Genomic DNA, 22,550 nt, shown 5'->3' with positions numbered 1-22,550 from the left:
TTTTGTCCAGATCCCGCAGGTGAGCTACGCCTCCACGGCTCCGGAACTGAGTGACAACACCCGCTACGATTTCTTCTCCCGGGTGGTGCCACCGGACACGTACCAAGCGCAGGCCATGGTGGACATCGTCAAAGCCATGCGCTGGAACTACGTCTCCACCGTGGCCTCGGAGGGCAACTACGGCGAGAGCGGAGTCGAGGCGTTCATCCAGAAGTCTCGGGAGGATGGTGAGTGAGTTGATTGAGTGTGTGTATGGGCGGGGGTGGGGGTTTAAAGTGGTAAATGTGGAGACGCGAATTTTGCTCTCCATCTAGTCACCCGAGCGGACATATCGTACTGTGCTACAGAAAATTGCCCAGGCACGAAGGAATTAGTTCCAGAACAAGGATAATGTTGAAAGCGCTTTTGATAAAATCTCTGAAAGGATTCATGGTGCTTTTAAAATGACTATTAAGTCTTCATATATGTGACATGCAAATGGGTTATAGGTGTCAAACACAATTTGCCTGCCATCCATCAGTGTGGAAAGCTGACTTTTGGCAAGAAAAGTGGAGTGCACCACACACGCTGGTTACCAGCCAATTACAAGAACATCGACAAATAACAATTAACACACACATTCACATTCTGTTTAAGGACAATTTAAAGTCTTTGATGAACCTAACATGCACATTTTGAAACATGGAAGAATGCCAGAGCACCAGATGGAAACCCGCATAAGCATGGTGACGACATACAAACTCCACACAAGAAGACCGGAACTGAGATTCGAACCTGGCCCGCAGGACTTTGAGGCAGATTTTAACCACTACCCACTACCCCAGTGCTGCCACTCTGCTGTCTTTGTCTGTTTTCCTTTTTTTTTTTTTTTTTTTGGGCAAACTGGGTTGAGTCTAGGAATGAGGAATAGAATCCACTTGTGTATTGATTAGCGCTGTCTTTTTGAAAAACACATCCTCCTTCTGTAAAACTGCAGTCTATATATTGCAGTGTGTGAAAAAAATTGCCTTGCTTGCACCATTGCTGGGAGGAAAAAAGTAACACCATTACAGTAACTATTGCTTTTTGTTGTCATGCAGTAATTTGAAACATTACTTTTCAAAGTGTAATTCAAAGGCCACACGTAAAGAAAAATCTACTTCAAAATCAGTATATAGTGTACGCCCCCTGGAATGTTTGGAAAAGTCCACCCGTTAAGTCAGTTTTAGCAAAATATTTGGTAGCAGAGCTGGGCATTTTATTAAAAATTTGCGGTCCGTTTATTGCCTTATAACAGACCCAAGTGTGGGCTTAGCAATAGTATAGATATGTGAAAATAGATTGAAATGACCAAATTTGCCCAACAGTGACAATGTGTGTCAAATGTTGGATGTAACTTGCCCATCACTGCCCAGGGCCTATTATGCAGACAACCCATCAACGTTAGAGAGGTTTATTTGTGTGTGGCTTGGCGAAATAAAGTAACAGTAATGCTGAAGAACATACGTTCTCCAAGCTTTTGATCTGCTCCAAGAGGGTGGGTGTCTGACTGTGCACCATGAAACGGCTCTTGGCACCGCAACGGCAGCACGATACCGGGCTGGCAATGCCACAAACTCCTCTGCACGCTCACTTCTGTGGCTCCTGTGGAGTCACCACCCAGCACTTCCAGCACATGCTTGTCACTGCATTACGCAACCTTTAATTACCGCCCATCACTCTGCTTTGCCAATTTGTACAAACAGTATTAAATATGAGGAATGAATCGGGGCTCATCGGCAGTTAAATTCTAAGTCAATATTTCCTCCCAGTGAGGACAAGTCTTCATTAAAAACTTGCAATGTTAAGATTGCGGAACAAATTTAAGCTGATATTTCACTTTGGGTAAGTGTATTATAATTCCACGAGCACACTTGCCCGCTTGATTCACTTTGTTCCATTGTTTAAGGCTTAATATTTACAGAAAGCAGTCCAGTAAATTATGTGAGTCAGCTGCTTCAGCAACAACCCCGCAGTGACCTGCTTTGAATTCATAGTCTGCTTGCCTCCCTTTAGAGAATGAGCAATAAAAGAGAGAACAAAGTGAGTTAGGTGCTGAATATGAGAAGAAATATAAAGACCAAGTGAGGGGAGGGGTTGATTCTTGCTTTTCAATCTATCATGCCTGGTAAACACCGTGGTCTTGAATACTCGCTTTCTTGGTACATTTCCAGCAGATTGGTACCTATCACTAGCTGACCCAGGATGCCATTCTCTCACTGCGATAAAGTGAAATTACTTCTGTAAAAGCACACACAAGTTGGAAAACATCACCTAAGTGGACATGTCTGCTGTCCAAATTGAAACAAGTTGCTTGTCGAGACCTGTTTCACGGAGACTGTGCTAGGATAAAAGTAGACTGTACTGGAAAAAAAAAAGTTTGCCGAATAGGATGGTAGCAGATAATACCAGGGTTTTGGTGACATGCTCTGATAAGTGTTGTACCTTACACTCTGTCAGGGAGTCTGTAAACCATTTTGTGATGTTTACAAAACAGTTTTGGGGTAGTCGAGATTATGTTGACAGACAGGATTGCTGATGAGGACTGAATGTTTGCAGACCAATTTGGGATTGTTGCAGACTATGTTAGGTTGGTCTAATCAGGCTGCTGGACCATCAAAGGTCATAGATTAGTACTAGAAATTATAGCGACTTTGGTACTTTGGTAGGGTGCTTCAGACAGACAACCATACTACAGATTTGACAGAATATGTTGAGGTTGGAGACCTTGATAGCATTGTCACAGACCAATGGGCAATGATAACTGTTGGAGTGGTCAGATATTATTTCAGGATGGTTTTAAAACCTGGGCTAGGGCACTTTTGGACCACATTCGGATGGTAGGGAATATGTTGCAGTTTTACTTAGGTACAACTACATTGGTTGGGATGGTTTCAGACTTAACTGCATTGATGCCAGCGTTGCAGATGCAAAATGAGAGCTGGTGGGGAAAACGTTTTTGCTCATTTAAACAACTGTGAAAGGCTATAAACACAATTTATTGCAGATATTGTCTATTCAAAAATGTGATTTTGGAGCTTCTGAATGATCTATGGAATTAATTGAAGCCAGGCAAGAGAAGGTATCACTCACCTGTCAGCTCTGCATTTCCTTGCAATTGGGTCATTTTATTTCAGTGGACTGAGACAGTGCTAGTCCCTCCCGGAACAACGGGTAAATCAAACAAAACGTGGCTTTTCTGTGGTTGACGGCTTCCACCAATTTATCTGAACAATCAATTTTTTATTTTGGTAATTCAGCAATAGGTCAATTCCATCACTTAAAACTTCATGTTGCACTTACGGTGTTGTCCAAATGTTCCATGGTGAGAAAAATCTGTGCTATCTTAAGTGCAAAAATCTCTTTTCAATACTTTGGTCTCCAATACTTTTATCGCTGTTGCCAATAATGAGTTGGAGAAATTCAACACACAATTTAGAGCCCACTATTTGGGACCTTATTTTAAATATAAAATATCAATCTTAGTAGATTACTTGCAACACAATCTGTGAGAGCAAACATGCAATTGAGTGACGGAGGGATGTTTGGAAATGAGGTCCTAAATTAGGATGGTTTCAGATTATATTATTATGTTTTCAGAGCTGTGAACTTTACCCTTTTACAGAGAATATTTAAGATTGAGTAATAGTGCAATACTATTGCATTTTATTGCAAAACCATTGCATTTTAATGCAAGACCTTTTCAGTTTTTATAAAATAATTATTGCAAAATAACGCAAGGTTATTTTAAGGGGAAACATAGACTTCCACTTCCGGGTCGTTTTAATACATATGCTGGTAGAGATTTTTACAGTCTAAAGATGTCCCACACAAGGACATAGTTCGCATGCAAAGGGATAAGGTACTAAATGTTAACAGTTAGTTAACATAACAAATTGCTATCTTGGATTACACACACAAGACAGGCTGGGCGTGTTTGTGTCAGTCAGTAGTGAAATGGCGTCCTGTGGCATTATCCATGGTATTACATATGGTGAACCACTAGAGAGCAGAACATGCATGTGCAATGTGACTACTGGGAAGCACATGAAAAGTGTTGTGCAAGCAATTAATGGAGGCGGCCTCGTAGAAGAGAACATGCAGTGGTCTTGCTTTTTAAAAGAACCCAACACAACACATGTAGTCGGTACTTGACCCGCTCAGGGACAAATAGAGGCTTTCTCGTCCGCCTGTCCACTAAATGGGCATCCGTCCTGGACCGTTCCGTCCTTGGGACGGAATGCCCAGCGCTTGATGTTTCGATTGTTACAATCTATGTTAGAATGGTAGAAACCATGTTTGGATGGTTACAGACTATGATGGGATTACTTTACCTTAGACTATATTAGTAAAGCTGAGGGCGCTGGGATAGTTTTCCGATTATGGTTGGATTTTAGAGACTACATTGGGATGGTTAAAGAGAATTTTAGGGTGGAATAGACTGTCACATACTATTTGAAAATAGCAGAGATAAAAACTTCAGACTATCTGAAGATTGTAGAGATGGTGGAATGTTTTTTTGACTATATTAAACTATGACTATTAAGACTGTGTTAGTGTGGTAACAACTTTGCTGAAGAGCATTTTGTCGAAAAAATATCTATAATATATAATATAAAAATGTTTTTAGTTTCAGAGTTCTTATTCTGTAATAAATTGGAATTACTAAATACTGTATTCGTTTGAGACTGAGTCCCAACATCAACTGCAGGCGAGCCTCTCAGAGATGTTGATTACTTTGTAACATTTCCCCCAATAGATGTCATTAATCAACTTAATGAAACACAGTGTCAATAAGACCCCTAACAAGATTTCCCCAGCAAACCGACGGCCTGCCCGACACCCACATGAGAAAGCCTGCTAATGGAGTCATTGCCATCTCCGTTTGATGGGGAGGATTACAAGCACTGGCTGCACACTTTGGGTGACTAAGTTAATATATGCAGAGAATTTAAAACGGATAGGATAGAGTAAACAGCGCTGCATTGCTCCATAGAAGCCAATATCTGACAATAAGTAAGAAAAGACGAAGACTCTGTGGAAATGTTTTTTGTCTTCGATGATGTATCATTACAATAATGAATAGAGTATTTTTGTGGAACGTTGATCGATAGTATATTAAATCCTACAAAAGCACTACATGAAACTACACTGATTAAAAATAACAATCAGTCGTAAATTCCATATTTTGTCCCGCAGTAGGTCTCAAACCTTCAACAGTTTGATCCCTTTAATAACTAAGATGGCCATTAATATACAGCTAATTTTTGCTCATCATATAATCTCCCCAAATACAGTATTAAACTTGTGCTAGAAAAGAACAATTTTCCAAACGCCTCACTGACATTCATGAAATCAACCATGAAAAATGGAATCATCGGTACTAGGGTGATTTATTTCCAAGGAACGTACAGTCATAAACGAAAGGACAAGTGACCACTCGGGTGTGAGAATTGATGGCACTCGATGAAAAGATTGGTGTTCATCAAAATGATGACAAATCACCCTGTGGGGGAACAGATTTCACCGTAATATATCTACTTGTAACAGAAATCAAACATGCGGTGGCTGTCAAAATAGGATTTATCATTTGGCCACACGAGTACCCCAAACTGTTATGTTTGGAATATTTGGGACCTTGGTGTGTCACAGTACATTTGTTCATTGTATTCCCATACGGCACATATTTACTACATTAGTAACCACCTCAGGCTAAAACACACATTACTCTGCAAACAAATACAGTGCAGCTCAGGCTCTGGCTAGTAGTTGTCATGGGTTTGCAATATGCTTATGGTGGTAGGTCAAACACAAAGGCAACTTCCAGCGGCATTTAAACAGCCTCTCTGGAGTTCGTCAGATTAAGTCAATCCAATAACAAATGACGTTGATGTTTTTATTACAAGTAATTCAAACTGTTACTATTGTGCTCGTCTATTTTGTTCATTTCCTGAAAGAGAAGACAAACTATTGATGTTGCACTTTCCTAAAAACAAGATTTAACATGATATACTGTATATATTTCTAAATACTGCTTTTATTGTTGTATTTTTTGATGATTTGAGACTCTTCGCCTTTTGGAGAATTTATTGCGAGCAATTTTCAGTTTTTTGTTTCATTTTAACGCTGTACCTGTTTGCTCCCCACTGCACTATTTCCTAACCAGGATATGTGTGCGCATTGTAGAGGATCCATGGAAACATTTAATATTTTATTTCCAAGATGATAAGTAAATATTGACAGTCATTTCATAAGCGTATCAATAAAATGGAATGTGTGCGCTACAACTTGTTTCCCGGGGAAGACACGTGTATTGTTCCTGATAGTTTAAATGTCTAAAGCGGACTTAGTCAAGTGATACTTAGTTTTATGTTTGAGTTAAAAAGACAATGCCTGAGAATTAAATGTTAAAGTTGAGAAGTTGAAATAAAATGATTTGCATAATAATCAGTTACTTTCTACTTGTGGAGGTAATTGTCGAGACGATATGAATGAGGGGCAGGGGCGTGTTGGCCATCGGGAATTTCTGAAAGTTGTGTTGATTTTCACAAACGGCCGGTCGACCGGCATGATGGCCGCCCCCATCACCGATTAACTTTCGTGGTGTGGTGTCCGCTGTAAGAACCCCTCCCACCCAGAGTTATCTATTACATTTAGGCAGGCGACGTGCGAAGTAACGCCAGAGCAAAATAGAATTGGTGCTAGCCATGGTAGTTAGCTAGCTGTCTGCCTTGGTAGATTGTCTGTTGTATTTATTTCACCAAGTGTAGAAATGCTAACACTCGTAGCTGGTTGCAAATGCTCCTTTTACAACAGCATAATATATTAACGTTAACTTGAATTTGTTGAGTAATGGGTGATGCTCTCAAGAATGTAATAGTAGCCCCGTTTCCACCGCAGGAACCTTTGGAAGAACCTTTCACTTTACCCTGGTAAAGTGGTTCGGCCTTTTGTTTCCACCCGAAAAATTGACCAGGGTAACAAAATGGCCCTGGGCCATTAGTGGGGCCATTTTGGCCCCGTAAGCGACGAGGGCCATTATGGCACAGAAGGAACTCTTCACGGGGGCAGGCTGCGCTGACGAGCGCAGATTGGTCGGTTGGAGGTGTGTTTTTCACGACGCCATTAGAATTTAGCTCCGGTAACTGCTAACTGTGCCGTCGCTGTGCTTGCTCGTCGTATATTTCAAATGTTAAGCAAAAGTGAATGAATATCTAGATGGCCGAATATGTGCAGGCTCTTGTGAGCATTTTCGGGGGACAAAGACATCCAACCCAAATTTGAATCAGCGACAAGGAGCGACCAGTATGTACCAGCTTATTACTGCCGAGCAAGGCGAGTTTAAACTGTTCGCACGGCAAAACAAGTCTGTGGAAGATGTAAAGTTAAAACAAGACAAATAAAACGCTCACGGATCACAACAGCCCGAGTGGAAATGGCCGTCGAGTGAGCAAATTGTACGATCAACTAGACGCCATGGGTCGGACACGCGTTCTTGGACACCGGAGCAAATGGATTCTGCTGTGGCTCTACTGACGAAGGTAAACACGAAATAGTCATACAACACAGTAATACTTGGAATATTTAAATTTTTAGCAGAGACACAAATTGTGTGAGTGCATGTGCACTGAAAATGGTTAGCTGTTCAAAGTCTCACCACTGAAGTATTCATAAAATAGGATAGTGGATTTACTGTATTTACATAAAGTATATTGGTTTTATTAGCCACTGTAATATTCAGTTTGAACATAAGACATTGCGTTTACATACAGGGAAAAATTGTACATAAATAATGAATCATTGCATTTTGAATAACTTCCACCTCAAATAAATGTTAAAAAGACAACTGTTAAAAATAAAATGCAAACATAAGGCTTAAATTACAGGCTCATATAATCTAATAGTGAACTCTGGCCTTTTTTCGGCATGTATTTTGATTTACAGCTGTTCTGGATGGACATTTTGGGACAGTTTCAAGTGAAGAAATCATACGGTGTCATCTCCCGCTACACAGAAGTGCAGTGTCTCCTGCGACTCAAGCATCGCCAGTCCTGGTAAATTTCATTTACAATAATTTGTAGGGCACTTAAATTATTTACTATTACTCATTTTGTTTTTGTATGTCAACATGTAAGCGGAAAAGGAGACCAATCAACTCTTCATGTCAATAGGAAAGCGCGTAGAAGATGGCACCTTGGATTCAATCGCAGGAATGGAAATCGCAAGCCAGGAGTTCACTGTGGCAGAAAATGACGTGTGGCAAGCCAGACACTTTTCCAAGTTGCGAACGATGCCGAGTTGGTCCGGGTGCAAGACTAGAAAATTCAGCCAGGCTTCTGGCTGTGTGTATTTTGTCTTTTAATGTGCACAAATAAAAAGTCGCAATGTATTTTTTTTTCTCCAAAACTTACTTCACGCTGCTGTAATGAAAAACTCCATAAGAGCTGTTAATGAAGCCATGTATTGATTTCATTTATTTAACGTTTACTTTTCCAGGTACGGTATTTGCAATGCTGACCAGGCTACAGACAGCAGATTAAATTATATTAATGGCAAAATAAAAACAAATACATATACTCATATAAAAACAACATGATATACTCACAAGCTATATCTTACATACATATTAATTTCAATGACCGGCTACAAATAGGTTCAGCTTTTATGTGTATTAGGGAAAATCTCTTTCATAAAAAAATATATACATAAATATGTCTGTAAATCACTGCCTCAAAGACAGTTTGCAGCCTGGATGACATTGCAAAGATGTTTCAAAGAATAGTTTTCAACTGCTTTATCGAGATAAATCGTAAATAAAAAGGTAAGTTTACATAAGCATTAAGCAACAATACTCTCACTCTGATTTTCATGTTGACACACTTATATATTGTATATTTTAAAGTTATCCAATATTACAGTTATATTATTAATATGCTATCTTTAAAGGTCACTTAATTATTCTCTACCTGCAATGATGTTGATGGGTGTCAATAATGAGTAGGGAAGTAACACAACACCTCCCACTGATGTGTCATCAGTCTCATTTGCATAATTTACCAAGAACTATTTGTCGCTGTGGAGACGCAAACAACCTGGGCCACAGGAACCTTTGTTACCAGGAACTTATATCACCAGGGACGGACAAAAAGTTCCTGGGCTTGTTGGTGGAGAAGGGGCTATTGTATTGGAAGTGTTACCACCTCTAACAGTGACTCTTTACAAGCACATTTTGCACATCCTTCTTCAACCAAGCTATTATACCCGAACAATTCTCAAAACAGCCAACTTTTTCAAAGAGGGGAAAAGTTATAAGCCTTACTATACTCACACCAACAACAAGAGGGGGCAGGTCATGTCACTTTTTCCACTACTGATACCCCCATCCCCGCCCTCCCCATAAAAGCAAACTCTCCTACCCTCTGATAGAATTTTTTTTTGCGGTTTTGAAAACATTACTTTTTAAAACCCAGGTAAACCTTGAAACTGGCAACCAGCCTATGCCAATATCAAATAGGGGTCACTTGAAGTGTACATGGAAATAAACAGGCATCAGAATCAGGCACTTAGACCTGCGGTGTAAATCCAGCCTTAGTCTCTAGTTGACTTTCATGTAAATTCTCTGGTAAGATGGCACTCGAGAGATGTCCCTTGTCTTTACTTCCCACAAAGCAATAAGAGCAGGGATATTTAAACGTCGGTCATAGCCTTCACCCGCAGGGAAGGATCAAGCGTGACGTTCCCGCTTCCATCCACAAAGCCGGCTAGTATCTGAACACTGTAGCCCGCTCATCCTCTTTATTACACTGTAAGACCAAAATAACCCCTCCGAGTCCCTTAAGATTTGTCCTGTCGCAATTTGCTTAAACAATTACGCGTCGTGGCTTAATTGGGCGAGCCGGCGAGCTGAATCATGATCTGGCTGCCGAGCCGACTTAATGGTGGAGTGACCCTCTTAGTGAGAGATGTATCGCACCAGGCAATTTTCTTAAGCAAGTAACGGCACGTGAACCTTGATCCGGAACATTAGTTATCACGACGGTCTGTCGGGAAAAGCTCAGCGCCTCACGTGATCTATGTGGGAATAATTGCCTGTCTCCTCATTTTTCATGCAAGGGAAATATTCAAATGCGGCAAAAGTCGAGAAGCAGAAACCATAGATTAGGGTGTGGGGGAGGATACGGGTGGTGGTGGCGGGGAAGTGTGATGTTGTTTAATTGGTCCTGAAGTACCCTTGGGGGGGATTGTGCGCCAATTGGCCGAAAAACGCAATGTGAATTGCTACAGATAAGGCGAGCCAAGACAGTACGTGAACAGTGGAGAGTAAACGGAAATGAGAGGATGATTCACACAATGTGTCAGGCGTTTAAAAAAAAAAAAAAAAAAAATTCTAAACAATTTATGCCTACTCCCCAATAATATTTATACCAAGGAAGAGTGAACAAGGGCTGGGGAAAAAAAGTCCAAGTCCATCAGATTACTTGATTATTCAATGGAATAATCAATAGGATAATTGATTCTAAAAAGATTCGATAGTGACGGCCCTACAGTACATTCATCGCGGGGGGATACGTCGCATCCTGAAAACCTGCGATCGGGAGACCATATAAAAAACATTTTATTATAGTTTAAAACAAATTTGTAACTACATTTTAAACGTATTTGAAAAAAAAAAAAATATATATATATATATATATATATTACAACAATTATCACACAACTGGAACTCCAGCCAATAATTGATGTGATTTTTGTCTTCCTGCATGTGGACTCCAAGGCCCGTGGAGCAACTAAAGTGGCAGAGCACCCGTAGGATTAGTTTGAAATTAGAATATTGACTTACGAGTTATTGATTGCCTCGGTGAAAACTGGGACATCCATCTTCGCTTTGTGTGTGTGCGTGTGTGTAAGTGTGCATGTGTGTATGGGGAGGGGGGTGGTAGGGGTTGTGGGGAGCACTGGGGTGCAATAAAATGGGCTGTCACTTGTATAGCGCTTTTCTACCTTTGGTACTCAAAGTGCTTCACACTGTAACTCATCTACCTACTGATGACGCAGCATCAGGAGCAACTGGGGGTTCAGTATCTTGCTCAAGGATACTTCGACATGGTCACAGTGGCCGGGGATCGAACCCACAACCTGTGGGTTGGGAAACCACCAAATGCACTGAGCCTGGGCATGAACATGAGCAAGTGATTGTTTGTGTGTTCGTGATTGTGTTTGTACATCAGATGTCTGTGCTAGGCTAAGCTAATACGTGACAAGATGGTGGAAAAAGCAAAACCTCATATTAACACAACGAAGTCAAAGTGTAAAATATAAATCATTGCTCTTCCTTGAGTTTTTTGTTTTTAAAAAGGAACCGGTGTTTTGCATTCACTATAAATGTAAGCCAATGTAGTGATGCATCGGAATCAAATCTAATCATAGGCATAATAATTTTTAGCAAAATAATTTTGATTAATATTTTTTTTTCGTAATGGGGCAGCTCTAATTTAAGAGGTGAGTTATATTCAGAGAAGCAGGCGATTCATATGTCTGCTGAGAGACAATGGCGTCCTTGGCCCCTTTTAACATCCAACTCAACTTTGCTCTGGTGTATTCATAATTCAGTTACTTGGCAGCGCCTACGACCACCGTTGTGGCACACTTTCGTCCATTTGCCAAAGCGTGCGCTTGCACTAATGGCGCATAAATGCAATTGAGTTGCAGAAGAACCTTAAGGGGCGTGCTGTGAATCAAGTGAGGACACACGCAATGGCGAAAAATGCCGCGGCGACCGTTTGCTGTCGCAGCGTGCAAAGTAACCCTGACGCGAGGAACCGAATTGCATTAGGAGAGATGTGGAAAAAAAGAAGACACAAACAAGATTTCCATATGGTAATAGGCAGCACAGTGAGATACAAATAGGATTGCTATTATTCCATTAGCACTAAACGAAACATCTGAAAGGGAAAAGACGTGAGGGTGGGGGTGGATTTCAGTGATTCCCAGCGGAAGCAGGCTGTTTCCTGGCTTTGGCTATGGAAAAGATGCCATATGTCAAGCCCAAATACATTTTGAAATAATATTGCTGCATGTTGAACTTGTGGTTAGACGTTAAGCCTCTAAATTATCCAGGTGTGGTCCAGGTATTAGGTGTGAATGTGAGTTTGTCTATATGATTGTGTGTGTTTGTGTGTTCGTCTATATGATTACTGTCAACCGGTTCGGTGGAGTACCCATCTTCTTTTGCCTGAAGTCATCTGGGATAGCCTCCAGCTCACCCATGACCTTAATGAGGATACGCACTCTTGAAAATGGACAAATGGATGGACATATTGCTTTTGAATGTATAGTTTTGAGGAAAAATGCCCATTTATTTCCACTATAGTGATTGTAGATGGATCGGGAATGTCCTGGCTTTCTTTTTTCATAAATCTAAACTTAAAAAGAAAATTGACTATTTATTCTTTAGTTGCCAACACAAACGGCGGGCGCAGGAAAATCCCATTTAAGTGTGAGCTTGCTTGGTGAAAGACGCAGCTCCCATTAAGAGTTCAAATGAGGAAAAACATGCAGGCTCTATTGCCATTAAAGTATAATTCACCTGCTTCAAGCTGTGGATGTTTTGAACTTGGGGAGTAAAGCTATTAGTGCGTTATTAGACGCGTTACGCCAGTGTCTTTTTTGAAGTAGTGGGTGCTATGGAAGATAATTTGACTAGGAATGAGTCATAAGACAATGTGACTCACAGTTACAAGAAAAAGTATGCAAACCTTTTGAAACTACATGGATTTCTACAAAAATGTCATGTTTATATTGGGCACACCTGGTAAAAATGTACAGTGCAAGCTGGAATAAATATGTGAACCCCTAGGTTAATGACTTATGTGTGGGCTAATTGAACTCAGGAGTCAGCCAACCTATGTGTAATCAATCTGACAGGATTGGAGGTGTTGCTTAAAGCCCCCCCTCCCAACCAAAGTTGAGTAAAGCACTGCACAACATCATCAGAACCTCAGCACAACTGTGTAATGTAGTGAAGGAGGCATGGTGGTTTGGAATTCCTTTGCTAATTCAGGGCCTGAATTCATTGCTATCATTAACAGAAAATGTATTCCCAAGTTTATCAAGATATTTTGAGAAGACCATCTGTCTGCCAAACGAAGTTTAACAGATGATGGGTGATACAACAGGACAATTAACCAAAGGGGAGAAGTAAATTAACAAACTGCTTTGAAAAGAAGAACGGTCCAAAATTTCTCCTGACCATGTTGTTTGATTAACCTGAAACATTTGGTTGAGGTTATTTTGGTCTATGGAGGTTCAAGTTATTAAATATGATTACAGTGTTTCCCACACCATGTTAATACTTGGGCGGGCCGCCGCAAGTAAACAGACGGCCACCCAAGAACTTTTCAAAATAAACCCCCCCCCTCCCAAAAAAACCCAAAACAAAACGTTTCGCGACCGTAGATACCGCATGTAACGTTAATTCGCCGTCACTCAAGCCTGGTTCATACCGCTGCGGCGTGTAGCAAGAATGTGACGAGTTGGCCGATTCATAGCTATCGCGGAGTGTTCCACATATACTAGGGTTGCACCGAGAACTCGGAATAGAGTGGAACCGGGTCCATCATTCCGGTTCTCCCGGAACCGTTCAGATTTTAGTGTCTGTGCTTAAGTTTCGATTCCTAGTTAGCCGCGCGGAAGAGCTTCGAACAAAGTACGACCAATTAAAAATAAAAAGTGTGTGCCTGCACAGCGCGCAGCCCTGGGCTTTTGCCACCTAAATTGCGTCGCAATAGCACGGAAGCTCGCCCCAACTCGAGCCGCCATGGTCCTCTCGGTCAGCCCCTCCTCTCGCTTCGTACCGGCCGGCAAGCGCGGGCCGTGGCAACGCCGACTCTGGGTGTGCGCCCGCCCCTTCCCACGGATCTCCACAGCGGCGGCGGCCACTGGGACACCGTGGTGGCAGCAGTCATCCTTTGCGGGGTCGGTGATCCTGCCCGGGCTGGACCGGCTGGCTCATTTGGCCGATGCCTAGCCATAGAAGTGACGCGATGCAGTTTATGACCCAAAAGTCAGAATCGGCTAAGTACGTCTAATGGCAACATTGAGACAACAAGTTCAACACACAAATGCACATATCCAGCTAATATTTAGCTTATAGCATACGCAGCTGCAGCATATGCATAGATACTGCACATACATATACATCATATGGTACCGTATGATTACATAAATTGCTTGGATTAGATAGACTTCCCTTCCTTGCCCTTAAAATGCAGCGTTGTGTTCGTCATATATATTTTCTTTCTAAAGCAAGACAAGGTTAGCCAATCAATTGGTGTTCAGTAGCATGCTTTCAGTAACAGCTGCATTATCGTATTGTCTTGAACTTCTCAAAAATAACGCTCTTGTGAATAATAATACTAAATTATAAAGCAAGATAATGTATTAAACTAAATATACTGGTTAAAAAACGGCTCTTTGAATAGTCCATGGTAAACTTCACAAATAGTAAAAAGTTGATGAAATTGAAGAACAGAGAAGTTCATGTGATTTGTCCCAAAATAACTCCTTTTTTTGGGGTTAAGAATCGGAATCGGGAATTATTAGGAACCGGAATCGAATCAAAGGACCAGTATCGGAACCGGAATCATCCAAATTCAAATGATGCCCAACCCTAACACCTTGCAGCCACTTTGCCGCGCACCTCTCCAAAATCCAAAGCTGCTGCGTACGGTGTGCGGTTTGTCGTCTTTTCACAGTATTAAAATACACCCTGGTAGTTTTAATTCGCAGCTTTGGGTGCAACCGTTCGCTGCCAAATAATATCCAGCTATTCAACTGAACAAGACACCCTTTTATCAAACAAGCAAACCCTTTAAAGTCGATGGACGATCACATTACTTTTTTTTAAGACAACACAGAGAGGTAAGATCCGGCCTCGGAGTTTCCATTCAAACTTCGGTCAAAAGTGCAAAATCTCAACTATATACTATGTTTGAATGGTCTCAATAGGCCAACTTAAATCATACTTAGGATAAGTCGATCACATCCATACTTTTCATTATTATTTTTGTCACGTTCGATGGTTAGTAGCCGTTCTGCTACATTGTCATTCAAATTCTCTCCCCAGACTCTGTGCAGTTAATGCTTGCAAAGCACTTTGTGCTTTGGGATTGTGGATTAACATCTCAAACAACGTGGTGTTATATGTTTTAAGGCTCAGTATGTTTGTTTTTCGCTGTCCCGATCCACTTTTTTCTCTTCCGATCCAATGACAGCCTTATTTTATCAATATTTTTTTTTTATTTGAATACAAAATAAGTGCAAAAAATGTGGTGTCACTGAGTAATGTGGTAACATTTTTTTCCTCTCAAAATTCACTAGAATGCACGATATGAAGAGTAAAATAATAAAAAATAAAAGAAATTGCCCCACCTCCGCCGGCGTCCACCCACCCAAGTAAATTTCAAATCAGTGGGAAACACTGACTTACTAAAATATATTTATAGCAATGTACATAATAGTCACAAATTAAGACCATATACAGCATAAGTGAATAAATAAAAACAAGATAAAACAAAGCAATAGTCGAACAACAGCAAAACAAGACAAAACGTAACAACAAAATAAGAGAGAAATCAAATCAAATGGCTGGCTCCTGAGCATTTTCAGGGAAGATGGGAGGTGGTGTTGGGGTCATAGGAAAATCACTCAGGATAAACCTTAAGCGTCATCCAACAACTTTTGCTGATGGTGATCAGAAGAGGGGAAATTACTCAAATTTTGGTCTGATTATTGGGATGTGCGCTTAGGAGAAGTCTTCTCTAAAGAGAAGTTTGGAGACATTCGACAATCAGGCCTTTGGTAATGTGGTCAGAAAGGTGGGGAAAATACAAAAAAAAATGTCCCAATTAGTAGCATGTGTGATGTCTCAGCTTACTTACTTTTATTTACCCATTAAGTCAATGCATGACATTTTCATTGAGGTTTTGCAGTAAAATCAAAAAACAACAATTTAGATGTTTGACTTTTAAGATCAGTTCCCATTATAGTTCTTAGTCCTAGCAGTCGAAATTTGCCTTCACTTTTCAATCATACGTCGACCATCCGCCATCACCATTGACCTGAGATAATGAAAAGTATCAATGCCTGTGAAACATATTCTTATGACTAATGTGACTAAAATCAAAGCACTCATAAGATTGTAGACGTTTGTCAACCGGTATTCCGCCACATATTTTCACAATAAATCTTCTTTCAAATGTCATTCTCCTAATTCATCACTTACATCGATCCACCATACCTTCTGTATTTATCCTCTGCTAGACAATGTGGCTTCACCAGCGTCAGCGGTGTGATCAATGTACGAGGGCTGCCGGGGGTCAACAATCTTGATGCCTGTGTTTATTGTGGCGAAGTGTTGTGGTGTGCGGGGAAAAAAAGTGGAATCGATAAGAGAGCTATCATCATTTGTGGGCCTTATTAACGACTTAGACGCAAGCTGGCACGTACACAAAACACTCACTTGCATTTGCGGAAGCCGAGACTGCGGCATTTCATGTAGCTTCTAGCAATTTTGGGGGGAAGGGTGGCACATTGCTACCAGCAACAGACTGGGCCATCTCCACTCACCTCATAAAAATCAAGGCCCTCCATCATGTTTGGAACGGCGTCATTTAGAAGGGCGGCGTTGGAGAAATAATTCAATAGGTGGTCAAAGTCAAACTCACAAGCTCACACTTATGACTATGGTGCAGTTCAATACACTGTTCATGAATTTCAAAGGCTGCATTCACCTGTTTAAATACTCAGCCTGCCAACTCAGTGGCCAAGCAGTTAGCTCCTCTGCCTCACAGGTGGGGATTCAGAGTTCAAATTACGGTTTTGGGCCTTCCTGTATGGAATATGCAGGAATATGCATCGCAAGTTTCCCTTGCGATCAAAGTCAGCAAAGGACAGATTATTGGATGTCTCTCAAAGATTATCCTAAGTAATTATCCTGTGGTGTGGAGTGTGTTCAGTGAGATTTCTCCTCCCCATTCGTTTTCCGAACAGGATGATGACAAACGTAAATGTTAAACCCGGTCATTATTTATGATGTCAAATCCTTTATGTGTGGTCAACACAGAGTGGAACCCAACAGCTGATTCTGTGATTGTGATGTCAAAGTTAACAATAGACTGTGGTTGTTTTGAGAGTTTGCATAACATATCTCACAAGTCATTCACAACAGTTACCGTAAAAGACAAGGGAAAGAATTGAAACTGAAATGTACTTACCAGTTAAGCTAATGTAGCCTGGCTTCTTTCTGTCAGTCTGGCTTTTAACTCTTGTTCTAACTATGTTTTGCCCGCTTTATCTTAATTGAGAAACAACATTTATACAATCATACAGTATACGCTACATGACACTGACTTATTTACAGGAGGCCGCATCAATCCCAACAAACGTGATTGCTTTAAAATTATTCTCTTTTCTCTTCAAAGATTTCTACAAATGACCACATTGCTTCGGCCCTAGCAACCCCCCACCCCCTCCTCACTTTCTCAACAAAGTGTCAAGTGTCAGGCAGAGGTGTGTAATTCAGGTCCAGAAGGTAAAAACCCTGCCGCAGTTTGGCTTTAGCCACAGGTGCTTCTACTCAACCGGCAGGTAAACGTGCTCAGTTGATTAGCCAAACTGTGGCAGGGTTTTTACTTTCTGGACCTGGATTACCTCTGGTGTCAGGACAGTAGTACATAAAAGAATGCACAAAGAAAAGTCATGATTAATTCAGGAGATTTAAACATGTTTTTGGATGCATTGTGACTCAATTTTTACAAGCAGTCGAAAGGGAAAAAAAATAATAAAAGTAAATTAACCTTGACCAGAAGAATGTCTGAGGTTCCACACAATAAGAGCCATGGTAGATGTAAATGTTAGACTGACTGTCTGAATCTTGTCTTGGTCCCTCTGTCTTAGACTGGACTGCTGTACCTTAAGTACAGGATTAGTCCACTGACCCACTAACTTCAAACTGCGGTCCTGCTTCGCAAGACCAGAGAAGCGGGTTCCAGGATTAGCATGTTAGTACGCAGAGCATTGAAACACACACAACTCTCATCTTAGTTCCCTTTATTTACTCATGAAGTCAATGTGTGCAACAGGCAATGCAAAAAGTTGTACTACAAATTTTTGTTAGTAATTCTTAAAGCTCGCTCAGTTCTGTAAGTGCATGTCAGCTACACTGTGTTGACCATGGCTTGGTTATTACAGTCGGTGTTGTGATGATTAAGAAGAAGTGTTGACCTGTCTTTTAATAACTTTTCCCTATAATGCCTGATTTCTCAGGTCAGTTGTGAAATTTTTTTTTTTTTTTCTTGGATGTTTTTTTTTGCAATGTACTTTCCCAAAAAATGTCTGGCATCAGCAAGGGAATACAGATTAGAAATGACAAAAGACTGTATATTTCCTCATGGGCGGGCCTCCGCGTTGGGGGAGGGGTGGCTGCCCTACCCACGGGGGCTGTCATAGCAGGGACTCCTTGGGTCCGGGTGGCCAGCGGCCTCTACACTTTGTGTGGGGTCCGCCTGTCTAATCCGGGCTGGGGGTCTCTGTGGTGCTGGCGCGCCAATGGCCGTGGGCTGTCATTCCCCTCAGCGCGGATGAGCTCCCCTTGGGTAGCTTTTCCTCATATGGTTTCTTTGTGCCTTGTCATGTCTTTTTAACACATTTTATCAGGTTGTGCACTTTGTGTGGGTGGGTGTGAGTGAGTGCTGATGTACTAGTGAATATCTGTCTTGGGTTTGTTGGGAGGGAGGGCGTGAACGGATCTTTTTATGTTTTGCTTTGGATGTTTTACAGCACTTTGAGTTGCATTTTTATGTATGAAAAGTGCTATATAAATAAAATGTGATTGATTGATTTATATATGAGGTGTGTCATAAAGGTTTCATGATTGGTCTCCGAAAGACATATCTCAAATCCGAACTAAAAACTTCATTACTTTATTACAATCATTAGCTTTAGCCCTATTAAAAAACGATCCATCTTTTTTCTATATCTCTTGTCCTCGTTGGGGTTTTAGGTGCACTCGATGCTCTCTCCAGTCACTTTGAGCAAAAGGCGTAGTACAAGCTGGACTGGTCACTAGCCAATTGCAGGGCACATACAAAAAGACAACGAGCCACATTCCTAAATTGTCAATGAACCTAACATGCATGTTTATGGAATGTGGGAGTCAGCTCAAGTAGGTAGAGCAAACCCATGCAAGCACAGAGCAAACAGGAGCCCATGGTTCAAACCCAGAACTTCTTGACTGTGAGGCAGACACACCAATCACGTGACCAAGGGCAACATATGGTTCTAGGGCCGCATGTGGCTCTTTAATCCCTCCAATGTAGCTCCCACTGGCTTTAGAAAATAAATCATGAGTAAGTCATTTTTATCTTAGTTTGTCAGTTTTTAAAATATCATTCTAAATGTGAAGATTATGGTGGACCGTTGAAATAAGACATGGTTAATTTGCTCAAAGTATAAAGTGTCAGAACCACCGATATGCAACACCCACCGTCAAGTATTACCAACGAAAACGTAGACGTTGCATATACATAGAGGTTGAGGTGCGTGTTGAGGACTGAATCGTACGTCCTTGTGGCAGTCATATTGAATGTGGCAAAATGAAGCCTCTGTGAAGATGTCTTGTTTATATGCAGTTTGGAGATATAGAAATGGTTTTACACTCAAAGACAGAGCTCAGGGTATTAAGACTGAACCATTCATTTGATTGCATTTGACCATTCTAACACAATTTTACAAATACAATTAGCAGATTTTGTGGCTAATACTCTGGCCACATCCAATATGGCGGACGCCCTGACATATTGCAGGAAAGGGCCATTCTACTCAAGGCAGTTTCTACGTATGCATTTTTCAGGCCTGATGTGTGCCGAGGTTCACGGTTCATTACAAGTGATAAAATGAAAACGCAGAAAGGCGCAAACTGCATGTTTGGTTCGCTGCAGGCGGATGATTCAAGTTTGGATTTCTATTTCATAAACACAAGTAAGACTCAAATAAATATTGAATATCTTACTTAAAAGTATGCCTCAACACTCTTCTTTTTTTTCTCACAGAGTTGCAAATGTGTTGTTCCACGCAGAATAAAAACAGCGTACAGGAAAAGAAAAACAATCTTCATTTTAGATGTCAAAATGATTTTGTGGCTCCCATGTTTTCTTTCTGTAGGGTTCAAATGAATGGCTGTTTGAGTTTTTAAGGTCGCCGAACCCAGCACAAGACCACCATGCTGCCCTGGTTGCAAATAATGAATGCATAAATCTATGTGACTTAGAGTCTAAAAGCATTGTTGAAATTGCAGCAACAACTGCCAGCGGGTTCACTCGACAAGTCATGTAGGATTTAATTAAAAACAAGTGATAACATGATAAAAGAAGGAAAAAAAGACGCCTCTTCACTGATTATATGTCACGATGCAGCCACCTCACTCTAAAAGTCATCTGCTGTTCGTTTTTGGTGCTGTGTTTCCCCATCAAGTGTCCTTTTGTAGGAGAACAATGCGTGCTTGTGTCTTTAAATAATACATAGGGTTTTTCCATGAGGCGTGCGAGACAAAGCGGGCATCAAGAAAAAGGAGAATATCATTGTGCATATAAGAGAGCGATGATAGGACACCGCATGATTTTATAGTGCATTCCTGTTTATGACAGAACTGCAGTAAATCTCTTTTTTGGTTTTTAAATATTAATTAAGCCAAATGTATTTCAATTCATCGCTTGTACACATCTTGCCTTAAGCCATAATATTGTGATTTTGATTCCATTATGCGCACACACACAAAACTTTGAATTAACTGAGCGACGGCCGTTTTTTAAAAGAATATCACACAATGTTGAAGTCGTGAGCCCTCGGGCCGGCAGCAAATGAAAGTCTCACTGACGGCTTCCTTTTTACTCAAATTATTCCCAGACTTTTTCTTTAAATCTATTTCTCACAAAAGACAAAAAGGTGAGTGAGCAGCAGCGGTTGCTTGGAGGGGAACGTAAGCCCAGCTGGTGAGCGAAAGCTGGCCACTTTGAAGATGTATTGCAAGGGCTTGAATGGGCCGAGCGCGGCACATAATTACGGTGTTAGATTGTAATGTGTGTGTTCGCCGCCAGGCTGCTTTTGTACCTCTGTGGTGCTTGAGCTCATGGCAACACACGTGGCTTAACCCTCCTGTTACGTTGATGTCTTATGATGAAACAAAAAAAACAGAGGTCAGTATGACCTTCTGCATGTTTAAATATCAGGAGAGAAAAATGATGACACCATTATTAAATATTCATCAGTTTGCTTAATTGCTTGTATACATGCAGTATAGTTGAATCTCTGGCATGCGTGCCCACCCATTGAGTGTGAAGTTAAACAACCAATCTTTTGTTTTTCTGCCTATTTCTGTAATTTTTTCTTTTTTTTTGTGATGTTGTCGATGCACTGGGGAGGATTTTTGTTTGATGATGTACCCATGTGCTATTTATACACAGCTTAGAGTATGAAGTGCTGCATCCATGAGTGAAAACCCTTTACTCATATTGATGGGCACTCACTCCACTCCTGGTTGTCATGGTAACAAAATCTGTATTCGCCATTGGTCCAGCAGTATGGAGCAGCGCGTCCAGCTCTTTATTTGCATGAGACAGGGCCACCCTCTCAAACGGGCTTGTCAATAAATATGATGCGTATTGTATCATGTGGTAAAACTCTTAATTTTGGGGATATTTGAACCAAAGAATGTCTTTGAAGCGTTATACTGTATGCTGTGGACTGCCAATAACTAAAGCAGCAGCACATACGGAGAAATGTAAACAGTCAGTGTGGAATCTTACGGGCTCACATTCAGATGTTGTATACAAGTTATTATTTAATTGTATTATAAATATATTTCCCCCTAAATAAACACCTTCGCCCTAATAAATGTTGGACACTCTGCAGCTAAGTAAATTAACACATTTCGAGGAAATACAGTGTTTTGCTTTAAGCGAACACCTTTCAGTCTTGGTAAAGCAACGACTCTTAAATCGAAGGTACTGATGCAAGCTTGTAAGTGCAGCGTTATGGTGTGTGTAGAGGACTTCTTGATAAAGCACAAGTGTTCTCTAAGCAATTTCCTGAGTGTAAAGTGACACTTAGGGGACTTTACTACAAGTCGTCTGCGCGGGGCCACCCGCTGTGCTTCCTCATGGCCGCTGGCGCCCAAGTGCAAAAGGGCTAAAATGAAGGTGGAACGCAGATCCGCAGGTGTTGCCGTTTAATTAATACACTCGAGCTTAGTCACACTTGGCTGCTTTCACAGTTCAGGCCGGGACAGCTCGCCAATCACGACTCGTCACATACACGGGCACGTCCACATTCACACCAAATCATATTTTGGCGAAAAAAAAAAGTTCTTCAAGCTGGTGCCAATCTGCCAGCGAGTAATTGATGATACATGGCAACGTTTGTGGCACAATGCATTTCATTTGGACAATTTTAGGCATGGTGCGGTATGGGTTAGCATG

General features: G+C 41.1%; 1 protein-coding gene across 5 annotated transcripts in view; it reads left to right on the top strand.

Annotated features, from left to right (window-relative positions):
* The window catches only part of LOC147141753 (metabotropic glutamate receptor 4-like), a 213,904-nt gene that overhangs the window by 115,050 nt on the left and 76,304 nt on the right, over positions 1-22,550 (top strand). For all 5 annotated transcript variants that reach the window (XM_086040447.1, XM_086040448.1, XM_086040446.1 and 2 more), the window contains one exon: positions 11-227. In XM_086040447.1, coding sequence (XP_085896573.1) covers positions 11-227 — 217 coding nt within the window. The remainder of the gene's footprint in view (positions 1-10; positions 228-22,550) is intronic.

Source organism: Filicampus tigris, chromosome 9, assembly GCF_054856515.1.
Source record: "Filicampus tigris isolate MCC_2025a chromosome 9, RoL_Ftig_1.0, whole genome shotgun sequence".
Classification (NCBI taxonomy): Eukaryota; Metazoa; Chordata; class Actinopteri; order Syngnathiformes; family Syngnathidae; genus Filicampus; species Filicampus tigris.
The sequence above is the reverse complement of the archived record's forward strand: the minus strand, read 5'-3'. Positions and strand labels throughout refer to the sequence as shown.